Source organism: Talpa europaea (genome assembly GCF_964194135.1).
Source record: "Talpa europaea genome assembly, chromosome: X".
Classification (NCBI taxonomy): Eukaryota; Metazoa; Chordata; class Mammalia; order Eulipotyphla; family Talpidae; genus Talpa; species Talpa europaea.
In genome coordinates, this window is record NC_140081.1 from 28473018 (window position 1) to 28488741 (window position 15724).

The 15724-nt window shown below is 41.2% G+C and overlaps 1 protein-coding gene across 1 annotated transcript; it reads right to left on the reverse strand.

Annotated features, from left to right (window-relative positions):
• Window positions 1–4997: 4997 nt before the first annotated feature.
• On the reverse strand, window positions 4998–13997 carry NDP (norrin cystine knot growth factor NDP; the record flags this gene model as incomplete). Its single annotated transcript, XM_084259175.1, has 2 exons — window positions 4998–5225; window positions 13824–13997. 2 exons carry the CDS (start codon window positions 13995–13997, stop codon window positions 4998–5000), a joined length of 402 nt encoding a protein of 133 aa, XP_084115301.1.
• Between the last annotated feature and the right edge of the window lie 1727 nt (window positions 13998–15724).

Consider the following 15724-nt stretch of genomic DNA (forward strand, 5'->3'; position numbering starts at 1 on the left):
TCACTCAGCATTCTAGCTGACACGCAGTAGGTACTAGCACCTGCTTTTTTTTTCTTGAGCACATATTGTATTTCTTTTCTTTTTTAAAGATTTATTTATTTATTTATACAAGAACTGGGGTACAGGGTGCAGGCCAGATGTGTGGGAGGGTGAGAGGACACCACCAGAGACAGAGCGGGGAGCAGAACAGGCAGATTGATGAAATACACTGCTGAGGGGAACAGCTGGTGCGACAGAAGAGGTCTGCTCGCCATGTGGGATTTTTGCCAGCCAGCCAGGATCGAACCGACACTGCAGAGGCTGCAGACAGCTTCACAGAACAGCGCTCAACAGCCTGTGCCACAAGGGGAGGCCCACTAGCACCTGTTTTTAAACTACACAATTAAAGTGAACAGAAACATTGCTTTGAACCCTAAATATTATGGTCATATAATGAACTAGAAAGCTTAGATATACTGGTTTTTGTTGTGTTTTTTTTACAGGCCAATCAAGTTACTGTTACTTGGTTCCCAGGAGTCAGACACTGAGATGGAGCTTATGGTGTAGGGTATTTATTAGGGATCAGCACCCCTGGAAGGCAATTAGGGAAGCAAACTTGGGCAAAAAGAAATGTAGGGCCAGCATGCCTCAGCCAACCCAAGGACAGCTCTGGAGGGGGGATTGCCTGCTACAATAGAATTGTCTTGCATCAGCTGAGAGAGGCAACCTCTAATCTTCATCCCCCACTGTCAGTCACTGGATAAGATCGACCTCAAGAAAAAGCTGCCCTTGGGCAAGGTGACTGTACAGCTGAGGCAGTCCCTGAGGGGATTGATATCGGAGGTAACAAATCCTTCCTTGGTGAGTGTCCATATTCACACCACTCACCACGTTTAAAATAGTCTGTCTATCACACGAGAAGATGGCACTAATATTTGAGGGCACAGAATGACTTTGATCAATGAGAAATTTGGAACTACACTTATAACCTAATGCAAGGAAAGGCTTTTCCCCTCCTAGCTCCCTGGCAGCCTACACTAAGCCAACTCATCAATATACAGTCGACCTTAGAACAACATTTGTGAATTGCACAGGTCTACTTGTCTGCAGGCATTCTTATAAACCCATGTCAATTTACAGTCTTGATAAATACAATAGAGTACTGCAATGCATTTTCTCTTCCTTGTGATTTTCTTAGTGATGTTTTCTATTCTCTAGCTTAATTTACTGTAAGACTATGTATATGACACATAGAACATACAAGATATGTGTTGACTATTTATGAATAACAGGCTATTGGCAGTTTGGTTTTAGGGGAATCAAATGTTACATGTGGATTTTCAACTTGCCTGCGGGGTTGGTGGCCCTGCATTGTGCAGTGGTCGACTGTAGTGAGCACTTAGTGGAAACAGGACTCTATAATTGAGTTGTTGGCATGTGATGCTGTTTTCTACAAAACACTGTTTCACAAGTAGTTGCTGGGTTTGTTTTTGTGACAGGCATTTCTGTGCAAAACACTCCTGGGCTGTAATGATACAGCGATGGGCAGAGTCCCTCTTCCCAGATCCACGTTTCTCCACTGTTCTAGTTCCTAACAGGAGTGGGAATGTCTGTCTACTAGGAAGTGGATGGGTCCAGGGGTCATGAAGAGGCAGCATCAGAAGGATATGGCTTCCCCTTTTGATTCACATTTTTCAAACTCTTATCCCTTATGCATTTATTGTTCCATCTTGGACAGCTGTCTTACTCAAGTGTGTTTTTATCAAAAGGGCCTGAAGAAGTGACCGAAAGCAAACCTGTACTTTCATTCCTTCACGATCACAAAGAATAAATGGTTCTATTCAAACAGTTCTCACCACGGTGTGTATTCAGCCTGTGTAGCTAATACAAAATCATGTGTGAGGATTAGCAAATGCTTGCATATAGAAGAAAACCAGCCATTATTTCCTCAGGACCAAAAGGATTGATTAGTCCTTCATTCTAAGCTTCTGGGAAAAGTCTGGGAGCTTACACAGAAAAGACTTAAGAGATGATTTAGGGAAACTGAGATCTCAGGAAGATCAATGCAGTCCATAAGATTTTCTATTTTCCACTGCAGAGTTAACACATTATTACATGCTTCTAAATGATGAAGGTATGATCAGTTTATGAGAGAGTTTTCCCTCTTCCATAATGGTTATCACAGATTTTTAAGATGTAAGCTACTAGGATTATAACATATTTTCATTTCCCTTTATCCATGCGTGGCAAATGGGGAAGACGGGTAAACATTTCTTAGGCATTCCAGGATTGTCTTTAACTGATCAAAATTTTCATTTAAAAATTTTTCATTCTCTCTCAATCCTTAGGGGCAGACATTAACATAAAACTAAATATGTTTTGGCGTAAAAAATATAGTACAAATTCCATAGTATCTATTATCCAATAATGCTTAAATTCTCTGTTCCCAGGGCTTTTTTTTAGATCTTTAGGGAAAATACAACTTTTTCTTTTTCTCAGCCTTGATATGCCCATTAAACTTTGCCCTGTCTCACCACACTCTTTGCCAGCCCATTCACCATAGTCAGTATCCCAGATCCTGAGAACAGTGAAGCTTCTTTCACTGACAGGGGCAAGAGGAAGGACCCAAGGCTGTGGGGATCAGGAGGCCTGGGTTCTAGTTCCAAATCCAAGACTGTGTGACTTTGGGCAAATTCCTGGGTTTCTGCCTGTCTCCATTTGTTCATCTATTTAGAGAGAGAGGAAAAGGGATGCTTTTTAAAAGCCCTCCCAGTGCCACTGTTCTATGATTCTCTAACATTTGGAGCATATTCTGCTTATTTCCATGGGGAAACTTTGACAATAGACCATGTAATGGGACTTGAAGGGAATATTTTCTGTGACTTTCAGGGAATTTGGAAAATATGAGTCATATAGCTGACCCTTCCAGTCCCAAATCAGTAGTAAAGAAATAAAGACTGGAGCTCAGGGCATATAGTTCTCAAAGCTAATTGAGTTCCTGAAACTAGGAAGAGCTATTTTAGAGTGGGAAGTATTATTCCCACTTCTTGATTAGTGACATGAAAGAATAGCTATAAATGTGACCAACAGTTAATACTTTCATTATCAGTAAGAAGTATAACCATTTAACTTTAGGTATTAAATTTAAAATTTTTAAACAAAATTTCTCTTCATGTAATGGCTCAAATTACCATTTTCTAATTTGCATTCAGAAGGGGGAGAGCCTCCAATTTAGTGGACTAGTTGACTCTGTCACCATGAAAGTTAAGATCAAGGTCAAGGCTTAATAGCATTAGTTTCATTCTGTTCCAAAGCCACAAATACAAATTTAACCCTGCTGACTTTCTAAAAAATGTGTGAAAGCTGTGCCAAAGAGTATACAAAATCATCATCTCTAAAGGAAAAGTAATTCACAGGTTGACTGTAATAACAGTGGGGTGCACGGTCATCTCTGGTGAACCCAGATAACATTGTGTTGAGGTTGCCCTGGAAACAGAGCTGCCAAGTCTGGGTTAGCATTGAGATGCTTAATATGGACAAAGCACTGTGCTAGCACCATGAATATCCTCAGAATGCTGAGGAGTGTCCCTGGACCTAGAGCACTGAACAGTCAATAGCCCAGATGCCATTGTTGGTGAACTATTCATTCTCTCCCTCTGATTCTCCAAACTTCATTTACGGACACTTATTCTTTTCTGAGAAAAGTGAAGAGATTAAAAAGGAGGTGACTTCTTTATTTCATTCCACAGTAAGGAAGCCAGACTGCATCAGATTTTGGGCTCACTCCACAAATTAAATTCTGAGACTAAAAGGCAAATTTTATAGACCCCCCCACCAACCTAGTATATTGATTGCAAAAAAAAAAAAAAAATGTTCCCGCCATGCTTTCTAGAACACGACCTCCCTCTTTTTCTGGACCCTCTCCCACATTAAAGGGATGCATCATTCTAAGATGAACCCTACAATGAGTAGGAAAATACAATACTTACACAACAAAATTTTGAAGATAGTCTCTTTTTATTTCAAAACATGGAAATAATTCATATTTTGAGGTTCAAGGACCAAAATATATTTGAACCAAATGTTCAGAATGTGAGCCAAGCCACCATTTTGGCAGCAAGTTTCACATGGACAAGTGGGTGTTAAAGAATGACGTCAGCAACATGGCTAAAGCTATAGCACACCCACAAATAAATTCATACTTTGTTGTCTAATTTGCATGCATGAGTATAGTGCATTCTCCATGCCACAAATACATATATGCCTTTTCCAAAGTTGGTGTAGGATCTGTGTTTGTGTCTGTCTCTAAATGTCTACTCTCTTAACAAAGTTTTACCATAATTTATCTGAGAAAGGCTTCGGGTGACAAGTCCTTTATGCTGCTTTTACTTCCCCAAAGGCATTTCTGAATAATAATTACAGCTATCAGGAGTTTCAGCGTCACATGAGAGAATCTTCCTGTTAGTTATTTTAATGTTTGTTAGCTGGCTGTGAGTGAACCCAGTTAAACATATCCACATGCTTGGTGCCTGGAATTTGAAATTGCTAACCTTCAGCAGCAATGGTGACCTTAGACCAAATGACAAAACTGAAAGAAAAAAAAGTGATGTCCCCAAAAGAGTTGGGCTTTCCTGCTTTCCAAACTGAGTGCTTTCCTAGTCTTCTCCAAACAGTGCCAGCCTGCCCACTCTTGCGTGGGGGCCCACTTTTCCACTAATGCTGAGTTGTTGGAAATGCAAACAGCATTCAGCACCAAGGGGAAAAAAGTTTGAATCTGAAAAGGAACCAAAAGAAATTGTATCAGGGAACAGAAATGGGAATGGAAAACAAGTTCCCAGAGTTTCTCTCTCTGTCAACAAGCATGTAAAGTCTTTATTACTAGAATATGCAGAATCCAGTGGGAATTGCTGCATCTTTTTTTTGCCTTAACTGTTGTTTTGCCAGTCCTTCTCTGGTCGGTTGGACCGCCTGGGGGAGTGGGGAGGTCGTGCCATCCAGAAGTCACTCAACAGCTGGTCTCAAGAGCTGCACTCCTCACAGTGACAGGAGAGGATGTACCGGTAGGTGGCGGTGAGCCTCATGCCCCCTGAGCAGCGCAGCCGCAGTGCCTTCAGCTTGGAGGTCTGGGGCCGGCAGCAGTGACAGGAAGAGCGGAAGGGTTGCTTGAGGACAGTGCTGAAGGACACCAAGGGCTCTGAGCGTGATGCCTGGCTGCAATGGCCCTCACATCTGGCCAAGAGCACCATCTGGGGAGAGAAGAGAAGCAGTTACCCTGTGGGGATGCCAAGGTCTCAACCAGGTACCGGAGAGTACATTAAAATCCCAATAGTCTTCCAATTCCTGCCCGTTTAGGCCAGTGACTCTCAACCCAGGTTGTACATGGGAATCACATGGCGATCTTGTCTTTAAAATGTCAACAACCTTGCCCCGTCTCAGTTTGAATTAAAATCCTTGGGGATAGAGCCCAGACTTTTGTGGTTTCAAAGCTCTTAGATCAGTCAGAAGTGCACTGAGTGTTTTAGAACCACCGGACAAGGAGCAGCACCATGATGTGCAAACAAAAGTCAAAGAACAAGCAAATTTTCTTCCGACGGGTGGTAGTCTACCATGGCCTACTGCCAATTCTACTAGTCTGAAAATGCAGAAAATCATGCCAAATTGAAATCAGAATAAGTAAAGAATGAATACAGAAAAAAAGGACTTGGTTTTGTGTAGGCAGTTGCTGGAGAAAAGGAATATGGTTTCTGAAGAAGAAAAACAGGACCACCTGAGTGATGCCTAGGAAGAGATGCTCTGGGCACTACAATTTGAGGCAAGAGAATGATATCAGAACTGGGTATGGTTTGGGCCTTGGAATCACACTCTGAGGCTTATACGTAGAAAAGTCTGAGATTTGTTGAACTGAATCTTCAGAGTCCTCTAGGACAAATATTAGGACACACTCATTCTCACTATCTCCCTTTCCAAAGATAGGTTAGGATGATAATAATGTTTGGGCTGGAGTAACAGAGGCTATGTTCTTTATATTGGCTTTTAATGTGGCTTTAGTCAACAGACTCATTTAAGAATATTATGTAAATTACCAAGGTTATCCCCAGAACAATGGACATAAGCACACACTAAATATTTTGCATAGGGCTTAAGGTAATGGACCAGAGTTTGTTAACATATCCCATACATAAATCTTGGCATTCTGGGAGTGGCAGTCATGGGTGGGGTAGAGTGGGCAGCTTGATACATTGGGTTATAAAACCCTGTATATATTAGGGCACAGAGGGTGGGGGCAACCTGAGATTATTGGCCCATGTGTATGTGAGAGGGTCTTTCTTGGTGAGTTTCATATTAAGTAATGGAGACAAAGTTGTCCTGTCGATCTGGAACCTATGAGCACATCAAAAGTGGAACTATTCCATTTAGAAGATACATATATATGTATAAACCAATTTGACATTTTTTTTAGAGGCATGTATTTTTATTTATTTGTTTGTTTACCTCATGATATTTTAGGAATTAGCAGTTATTATTAAAAAATCATCCACTATCTCTGACATCATCTTATAGGACAGAATTAAACACCCAACAACTAAGGAGGAAATGGCCTGCCCATCTTTCCAAATGGAAGAGAGGTTGACTTCTGATAATTATAGATCATTAGCATCATTATCTGAGATGATGCTGGGATGAATCCAACAATCTCTTAGCAACCAGCAAGAGAATACGAGATACTAGGAAACAACCAGCGGGCCTTGGTGAGAATAAGTTGGACCTTCCAACTGATTTATTTTCACTGAAAGATCACAGAGGCAGAAGGAAAATGGCAGCTGTAAACTGTTGTTTTTTTTTTTATAAAACAGTTTTATTAAAGCTTTTCCGTTCTATCTTGCCTGCTCTTCACAGTGATAGGCAAACAAACATGATCTGAAATAGATTTTAAAAGATTATACCAGAGGTCAGAAGCATATGGACCAGTCCCTGGTGCCCATCCCCAACCCTCATCTGGATTTGATGTATTTGATTAAGGCCTTCCCTTATCTGGATTTGATGTATCTTTTCAGTCTTACAACTGTTCTCAGTTTCATCACCCACTTGCTGCTTCATCAAGCTTAATGACTTTGGAACTGCCCTAAATTTCCCTGCCTCTTCCCTTTGCTCATGTCTTTCCTCTTTCATAACTCTACTTAATGAAATTCCAACTACACTCCACTGCCAGATCCAAACACCCACCTCTCGAAATAAAAACTGTGAAACAATTATTGGACCCTGATGATCTCAGCACACACACACATGAGTACTCTCTATGGGAGAGTCCCAGTATACAGATCTCGTCTCAAAACTGGAAAAAAATATAAAAATCTAGTTCTGGTGTGTGTTTTAAAAGGGTAAACCAGGTATTTGGTGGATAAGATCCATAAATGAGTGCCATTAAGAAAGGGAAGGGATAATTATCTGCCATCCAGGTTAACTGTGATCTCTTACATTTTCGTATCTGCCATGTTTCACCTGAAGTGTGATACATTTCACATCCTGACTTCTTGCAAACCATTCTTCTGAAACTGTTATGTGCATGTAAACCCAATGGATATTGTTTATGTATATTGTGATTGGGTAGTTCTAGGGTAGGGCCAAAAATTCCGCCTTTCTCTTAAGATTCTAGTTGCCCTCTGTACAGATGGGCTAGTGTCCATCCTTATAATAGAAAGACTCTGGACCTGTTCAAGTTTGAGAGGCTCTGGTCTAGATGGATTTCTAGATAGTGATCATTGAGCTAGTAATAACAGTGACAGCTAGCATTTATTGAGTGCTTACAGCATGTAATCTCATTTAATCCTCATAACAATCTTATGAGAAAGGCACTATTATTATCTTACTATTATTACAGACAAGGAAACTGTGGTTTTAGAGAGTTTAAATAACTCGTCCAAACCCATATTACTGGTAAATGGCAGAGTTGGAATGAAACCTAAGTCTGTTGAAAACCACCCTCTGGTCTAAACCACCATAATATCCTGCTTCCTGATATTAAGTTGTTTTCCTGAGGCATGAGTCAATTTACACCCTTCTTTAATCTATTTTGATCTGACTCAAACCATATCATAACCAGAGCCAGACATGTCTGCTTTTTCTTATGGGCTTTTTGGGACACATCATAACCATGCTCCATTATCTAAACGGAAATGGACTTCTTTTGACAGAGAATCCACAGAGGGCGCCACCGTTAGATGAGTGGGCACAACAGTTAGTAATTGCTCATATTACCTTCCACCGACTTCTCAGCTCAAGCAAGTGACAGGTACATGTTATCCGCCTTTGATCCAGTTTAACTTTTTCTCTCTTGTGTTCCCCAAACAAATGGCCTGATGCTAAGAAACTCCAGCAGCCTCTTTTTATCCCCTCAACCTTGGAGTCATTTGGCTCCAGTGGGATGTACAAGCCAGTTCCTTCTGATAAGAAAAGAGCTTCCAGGTTCAATGTTTGCTCAAGGACAGACTCCTTTGTGCCTTAATCTGATTTCCATGTGCTGAGGCTAAGAGTAATAAAAGACTCGTGGGCTATAATAAAAGAATAATCATGATGATGATGTGCAACTTATATTGAACATTTAAGAGGCAGCAAGTACTGTGCCAAGCTCTTCATAGGCAGCTTGATCCTTAACAACTATTTCAAAAGGTAAGCTCTTCCTATTTTACAATTTAAGACATTAGGAGGCCAAGGATATGTTACCAGCATAAAGTGAGACAGCTGTACTGTGGAGAGTGGGGGTTCTGAACCGAGACAGCCTGATTCCCGAGCCCACTCTCCCAGTGATAGGGCTATATTGTTTGACCAAGGCAGGCAGTCTATCAAATCTTCAAATTTCATAAAATGCTCAAGTAGGTCACGAGTGAGTTCAGACTATATTTTGAGGATTGTGGCCAGCTGTGATTCCTGGGTCCAGACCAAGGATTGCACCCAGAGACTTCAGGCCCTTATCTCTGGTGACCCACCACAGTTCTTAGACAGTTATGTCTCTGGCTGCAATACACAACTATCTTCTGAGAGAGAGAAAACCCAAACAGAGATGCTTTTCTTCATTCCTTGTCCAAAGACTCTTACTATCACCAAAGGCCCCTGGGAATTTCTGGCTCAGGTTAGCACTCAATGACTAGAGGTCTCCATCAGTGCCAGAATAAAGACCCCCCTGTCCTGATATAGGAGAAGGTTTTGCCTCTTTTACCCCAATGGAGTGATATCTTTGCCTTTTTCTCAATTAATTTCATGGCCGCTCTCAGAGCACCCCCTCTCTCCTCAGGAACAATACCCACCCATGCTGCTCCCATTCCTTCTCTCACCCGCACTCTCCATAAAAGACTGTTCAGCTCCTCTCCAGGGACCCAGGTCAACTTCAAAAGGGTCTGTGCCAGGCTGAGGGGATCAACAAAATGGCAAGCAGGGGCATGAAACAGTAGGGTGTGAGGGAAAACTTTGAAGGGGTGGGTGGAAGCTCAGCTAATCCCAGCCAGGATCTGCTGCTTTCAATCTCCTCACCACTCCCGCAGACATCAGAAGTCTTTTGTAAGCAAAATGAGGACAATGACTGTCTTTTCTTTTCTACTTTTGTGCCCCTAGTACTGACACAGTGCCTGCATGTAGCAGGTATTCCTTATAAATAGGTTCCTTTTATTAAAAAAAAAAAAATCAAGTCATATCTCCCTAGTAGGTAACTGTGTTATAAGCTCAATATTCTCGGCTGCCATTGTTTTCCCTACCGAGTGATGAACTTTGTGGATAGTAGTCAAAAACGGTTTGGGGGATCCTACCACTCCTTTCCAACGTGGAGGCTCAGTCCTTGGCACATCAGGCCCCTCTCCTTGGGAATTTTCTTAGGCTTTATCCTAGACCCATTCTCCTTCTTTGTGGCTACTCCAGGGACCCTTCAGAGTTCAGGACCATATGCATTGGATCTGTGCCCTTTGTCGGAGGCCACCATCTCCCAGTCCTGCCCAAATTAGACTTCACGGGCCCAACCGACCTTTCCTGAAAACACCCCCTGGCCTAAATCCAGAACTCACCCTTATCTAGTCCATCCTTCTTCCACTCCCCTGGGAAGGGAGGCCAGACAGCAGGCTCGGGTTCTTTTTTCCCTTTCCTCCCCTCTCTTAGCACTCAGCACAGTGGCTCGCATTTACTCTGCTCTTCTGCACACTGCCTGCTCCCAGCCCTGTTAGTTTCTATGTTTAACAAGAACCAGAGTCAGGCTCATTTTCTTAATCCTTTAAGGCTATGGGAGATCCCAAGAGTTATTGAAGTGTTGGTAGTGACTAAAATAGAAAAGTGAATTTAAACACCTGTCCAATTTATAACTTCATTATTAAGATCATAATATCATGTGTTCATGTCTGTGATCTACTATGTTGGATACTTTATATTGTCACCAATACCTATACCCACACCTTTAGCTCCATTTTTCGCGGGCGAAATTGACGCACTACAGAACATCACTTCGCTTCCCACAAAATCACTCATTCGGCAAACTGGCGAGCTAGATTTTGAAACCAGGCCTCTCTAACTTCAAAGACCAGGGTGCCCCAGTTGCCTAAAGATTTCCCAGACAACTCATTTCCACTAAACACTGACTTTTTGCAGCCCTTACTCACTCAGAATTGCAGGGAAGATTATAAACGAACTTCCCACCCCCAGGATCTTTTGTAGTAAATCCTACAAGTTGTCCCTATGGAAATGCTACCAGTTGCATCCTAATCTATCAATATCTCCTGGGTGGATGACTCTGGTCGATCTTTGCTGCCTGACACCACCTAAACTTTTTCCTGAATTGCTAGGAGATGGGTGATAGGCCATCTGGCCAGCGGCAAGTTCAGAGCCAAAGGGAATAGACAATCTTATGGAAGGCTCCCAGAAAAGCATTCACTATAAAATCTTTTTTCTAGAAAAATTGCTGATTCTACATCTTAGTATCCAGTAGATTGGAGAATGAGCCTGCACTTCTAAGCAGTGGCTCCTACATTCTACTTGCAAACCTCCAATATGAGGATCCAAGTCATCAAAAGCTGAATGCTCATCAGAAGCAGATATTGCCTCTCCAAGGCTAAATAACATGGATCAACCAACTTAATACTTCTCTCAGGTTTCAGTTTGCCTTCTGGGTAAAATAGGAATGATAATGTCTTCCATCACAAATTTGGGGGTAGTGATCAGATCACTGACCATATCAGGTACTCATGACGACGGCTTCCCTTCCTGGAGCCTGGATCATGTAATTCCCTTTATCTGCCTTCCCGGGGTTAGCTAAATTTAAGGCAGGAAGCAGTAACAATTGACAAGCAAATGGCAAGCATGTCTGTAGTAAATAATAGTCTTTGGACATCATGTTCAGGGGAAATTTTTGCAGAGAGGAAGAATCTACCCTAGTCTTCTCTTTGGAAAATCCCATACTGCTATTTTCTAAATACAGGCTCCAAGTTTTATCCCAAGTCTATAAAGGCAAGCAATTTCATTAAATGAGATCCATTAGAGAGAAGATCAGCCTGAGTCTGCGAGAATTAAGAATTATAGAATACTGCAACAAGAAAAATAGTTTTTGTTCCTGGATACATAGAGAAAATCTAATCCAGAAGAGGTCTGGGTGGTTAAGATTCTGCCAGGCATGTTTTGTGGCCAAGAAAGAAAGGTTTATAATTACAAGCACCACTTACACAAAACTATTGCTATATTTGGGATAGTTTGGAATGTTTGAAAACAGATTGTTCCCATGAAATTACAAACATTTCTCTTACTATCACAACCTTGTGCTGTTATTTACTGTGGCATGCTGGGAGAACCAAGGATGATGAAAGGTAGGTTAAAGTCCACTTCTAGCACTCACATTCAAGTACTGTGAATTTGTTAGGTTTGAGCTAGTGACATATCCTTTGACCTCCCTTGAATGTGATAATTGCTAAGGCACTCCTCCATCATTTCGCCAGACCTTTCCAGATTGTTCTCTAGGTTTTAGAGATGCTCTTATTTCTCTGTTCCCCCCATCATCACATCCACCGTTTCTTTGAAGTTACTTTAATTCACTTTCAAAAAATGTGCTTATGGAGGGACAAGTCAACAGAAGGAGAAGTCATCCGTGGAATATGACACACTAAATAGTAGTGCTAGCTCCTTCTGTGGGGGGAAGGGAGGAGCAGCTAATAATTGCTCCAGTCAACCTCTCTCAGGCTTACGATTTCTGAGAAATCACAGTTGTAAAAACACTTCCCATTTTTTTCTCAACTTGTTTTCATTTTTTTTTTCTTCCTAAGAAGGGAGTGCAGTCTTGCAAAAATTTAAGTTTATCTATTTACTCCTTTTTTTAGTTCTATAAATACAAATAAGAGCCAGAAAGTTTTTCTTAAGTGGAAAGTCTCTATTTTTTCCCACAGTCTTAGATATTATTCATATAATGGTTAAAGTGATTTAACTCAAATTCTGATGATCCCAAACTAAAACAAGTCATTGAGCTATAACCAGAGAACTTATGGAATTTTTAAAGGCAGACTAACATTGTCATGCTTTTAAATAGAGTTTAAATAGAGGGTGGTGAGATGAACTTATATGGTTTTAATTCTGGTGGCTGATATTATAAAAATTCTTAATTATACTGGTAATTAAAAAAATATTATCCAGATGAATATATTTAAGTGGGTTTAGTGTTAGGACTAAAAGTGAAAGTCTCTGAGGTTGAACTAAACAATTCTTACTAACAGGGACAAATTTCATTCATGGGGATGTTTGGGAACAGTGATAGTCATGAGAACTCTTGTTCTCAATCTGTTCTGCCCTATTGTGTGGATCCTTTCTGGGTGGTCCATGTGGCTGGACACTTTCAGTGGTCTCAGAAACTTGGTATTCTTTCATATACCTTATCTCAGCATTGAGGCTTCACAGGTATCGGTTACCTATGCAATAAACATACTATCTACTCCTAATAAGAATGACTTGGAGGACCTCCCTGGTGACCTAGGGGTTAAGTCTCAACGCTGTCACTATTATAGCCTGAGTTCTATTTCCGGCTGGGGAGCTACCCACATGGCACAGCAGACCTCTCCCGTCTTGCCCGCTGCTCCCCTCAGCAATGTATTTCAGTCAATTTGCCTGTTCTGCTTCCCGCTCTGGCTCTGGTGAATCCTCTCACCCTCCCCACACCTCTGGCCTGCACCCCAGTTCTTCTATGCAAAAATAATAAATATATAAATAAAATCTTTAAAAAAAAAGAATGACTTGGACAATCAATATCAAAATGATAAATGATCAGATCACCATTTATCTTTTGGAATTATTTTAACATAAACATGGCAGGTGAAGGAAAGCTTGGACCCCAATCCAGTGACCAATTATTTACCCAGGAAACTGTCTAAAGAGTTTCCCAAGGAGGACATTTCATTGCTGAATCATATTTCTTGCATTCTCTTCCTCTTTATTGCTGGTGGAGGTTGAAAGAGTTATGATAACTTGCAGACTCCATTTTCCTTTCTTGAAAAAGGACACGACTACTCATCAATTTCACATCCTGGGACAAAACACACCCACGTCATGTTTAGCAACAACTGTATTGTGAGAAACTTCCAGCCTTTCCTATTGGCATTGAGCAGCCTGAAAAGAGAAGGTGGCTGAGCGTGCACAGAGTTGATGAGGCGATTCTACTGACAAAAGTGTAGAGCATGATGGGAAACCCTAAAAACATGATTCTCCCACAAGCCCGGTGGTCCAGCTATATAGATCAGGTTTGGGATATGATCATTGTTCTCCATTCCCTGACAGAGAATGATGGCTTCTCTCGTTTGCAAGAAGTAATGCCATCCTCACAGACATCTTGGTCTTACCTTTGAGCTACACTTGTACAATGGGTGACTGATGGAATCAACATAATGGTGCCTCATGCAGCGTCGAGGGTCGGAGTCCATCATGAACGAGCTGTCCGTTTTGCTGCCTGTATCTCCCATTAGTGCCAGCAGGGAGAGCATAGAAAAAGATGCAGCTAGTACATGATTTCTCATTGTTGTGAGGAAAAAACTTCTCAAGAGGAACAGTAGAGGGAGGCAGAGGACTAAAAATTGGAAATGTCTTCACCTAGGATCCAGTTCCTTTCAAGGAAAGGGCAGGATATGACTGAAGCTTGCTTGTTGTCATTGTCCTTTGTATGCCGGAGTCTGTCTTACTTTTTGCACTTGCAATCCATCATCACAGTATCTGTTGCACAGCTGGAATGAAAACAGAAATTATTTCCCCTAGAAACATTTACCCAGAAACACTAATGGAACCCAGGAGGTATGGAGTATAATTTTTCCATGTCATTTTGAGTGGAGAATATTGGTTTCTAGAGTGTTATTAGCATAAGCTGTCATCCATCCCAACCTCTACCCACCCCATAGCTTATGCTACATATTTATGACCATTTGGAGGTAGACACAATGGTTTTATGGAAGCATATATTGACTTTGATTGCTGGAGACCATATTCCTAGGAACAAGAATAGTTCGAACCCATGGTAGATTAAACATGAAGTTCTGGCCACAACATAACTGAATTGGGTGTTCTCACACTTATTCCTGGCTGGTGGGGACAGGAGTATCTATTCAGTTATTCAATAAAATTTCGTGTCAGCACTAGCTTACAGGCTAGGGAGGAGACAGGTCAGCACTGATGAACACAGCTCATGCCCCACAAGGAAGCTTATTTTCCATTTCCAAGTCCATAGCCACCCACCTGGTTTTCCAATTCTGATCTTTGGCTCATCCTGGTTTTTTTGTTTTAAGCCCCATGCCACCCAGCATCAATGACAAACTGTATCTGAAATGCACATTTTGCTAGCTGACCTCCAGGGTGGTTAAGGCAACACACATGTATTTGCCAACAGTCACATACTTTGGCAGAGTATTTGCAGCTTAAGCACATGGTAGAATTTGAAAGCAAGAAGTCATCAGAGCAGAGACTCATTAAAGTGGGAGCACGCTATACCAGTTTTCCTGAAATTTGCTTGTTCTTTTTTTAATTTATTTTTTTAAGGTCCATTTATTTATTCTTTTAAACAACAATGTTTTTGCTTGTTCTTTTAATCATTCCTCTTAGAAAGAGGAATGGGTTGAAATATCTCCCCAAATCACCTCACCAACCCCCCCACCCCAAGATATAGCCAAATATTGATGCCTTTTATCACACCAGAAGGCAGAGAGTATCCAAAATATTTTCAAAGATTTAGGAAAATTAGGGGGACTTGACATTGCATTCAACACAAAAGAAACATGATAATTAAAGCTTCTGAAAAACTTTCAAAGGTATTTCACATAAAAGCTTGATTGTTTTGTTTACCATTCAACTTTTTAAAAACTTTCTACTCACGAAAAGTCTGAATAAATAAGTCAGTGTTGATAAGATCAAGGTTAGAAATTCAAGTCCATACAAGTCAATTGGTTTTGCTCTAATACAGTGGCCTCAGACCCACTTATCTCCTTATGAGTCTGGGGCAAGTGACCCCAAATAGAAGGGATGTATGATAAAGGGTTGCTTCAGAACAGCGTATCCCCAGCAATGGCAATACCTCAGCATGTGCATTTTTTAAGGAAGTCCTATCAGTTGCAGGACCAGTAATATGGGACCTACCTGGCCTCTAGCGTTGCCATTAATTAGCTATGGAACCTCACACGGGTCATCTAAATTGTTTCAGTCTCCTTTTCTTCAACTATAGAGGCGGAGACTTGCAAGAGAAGGTGTCTGCAGTGCCCGC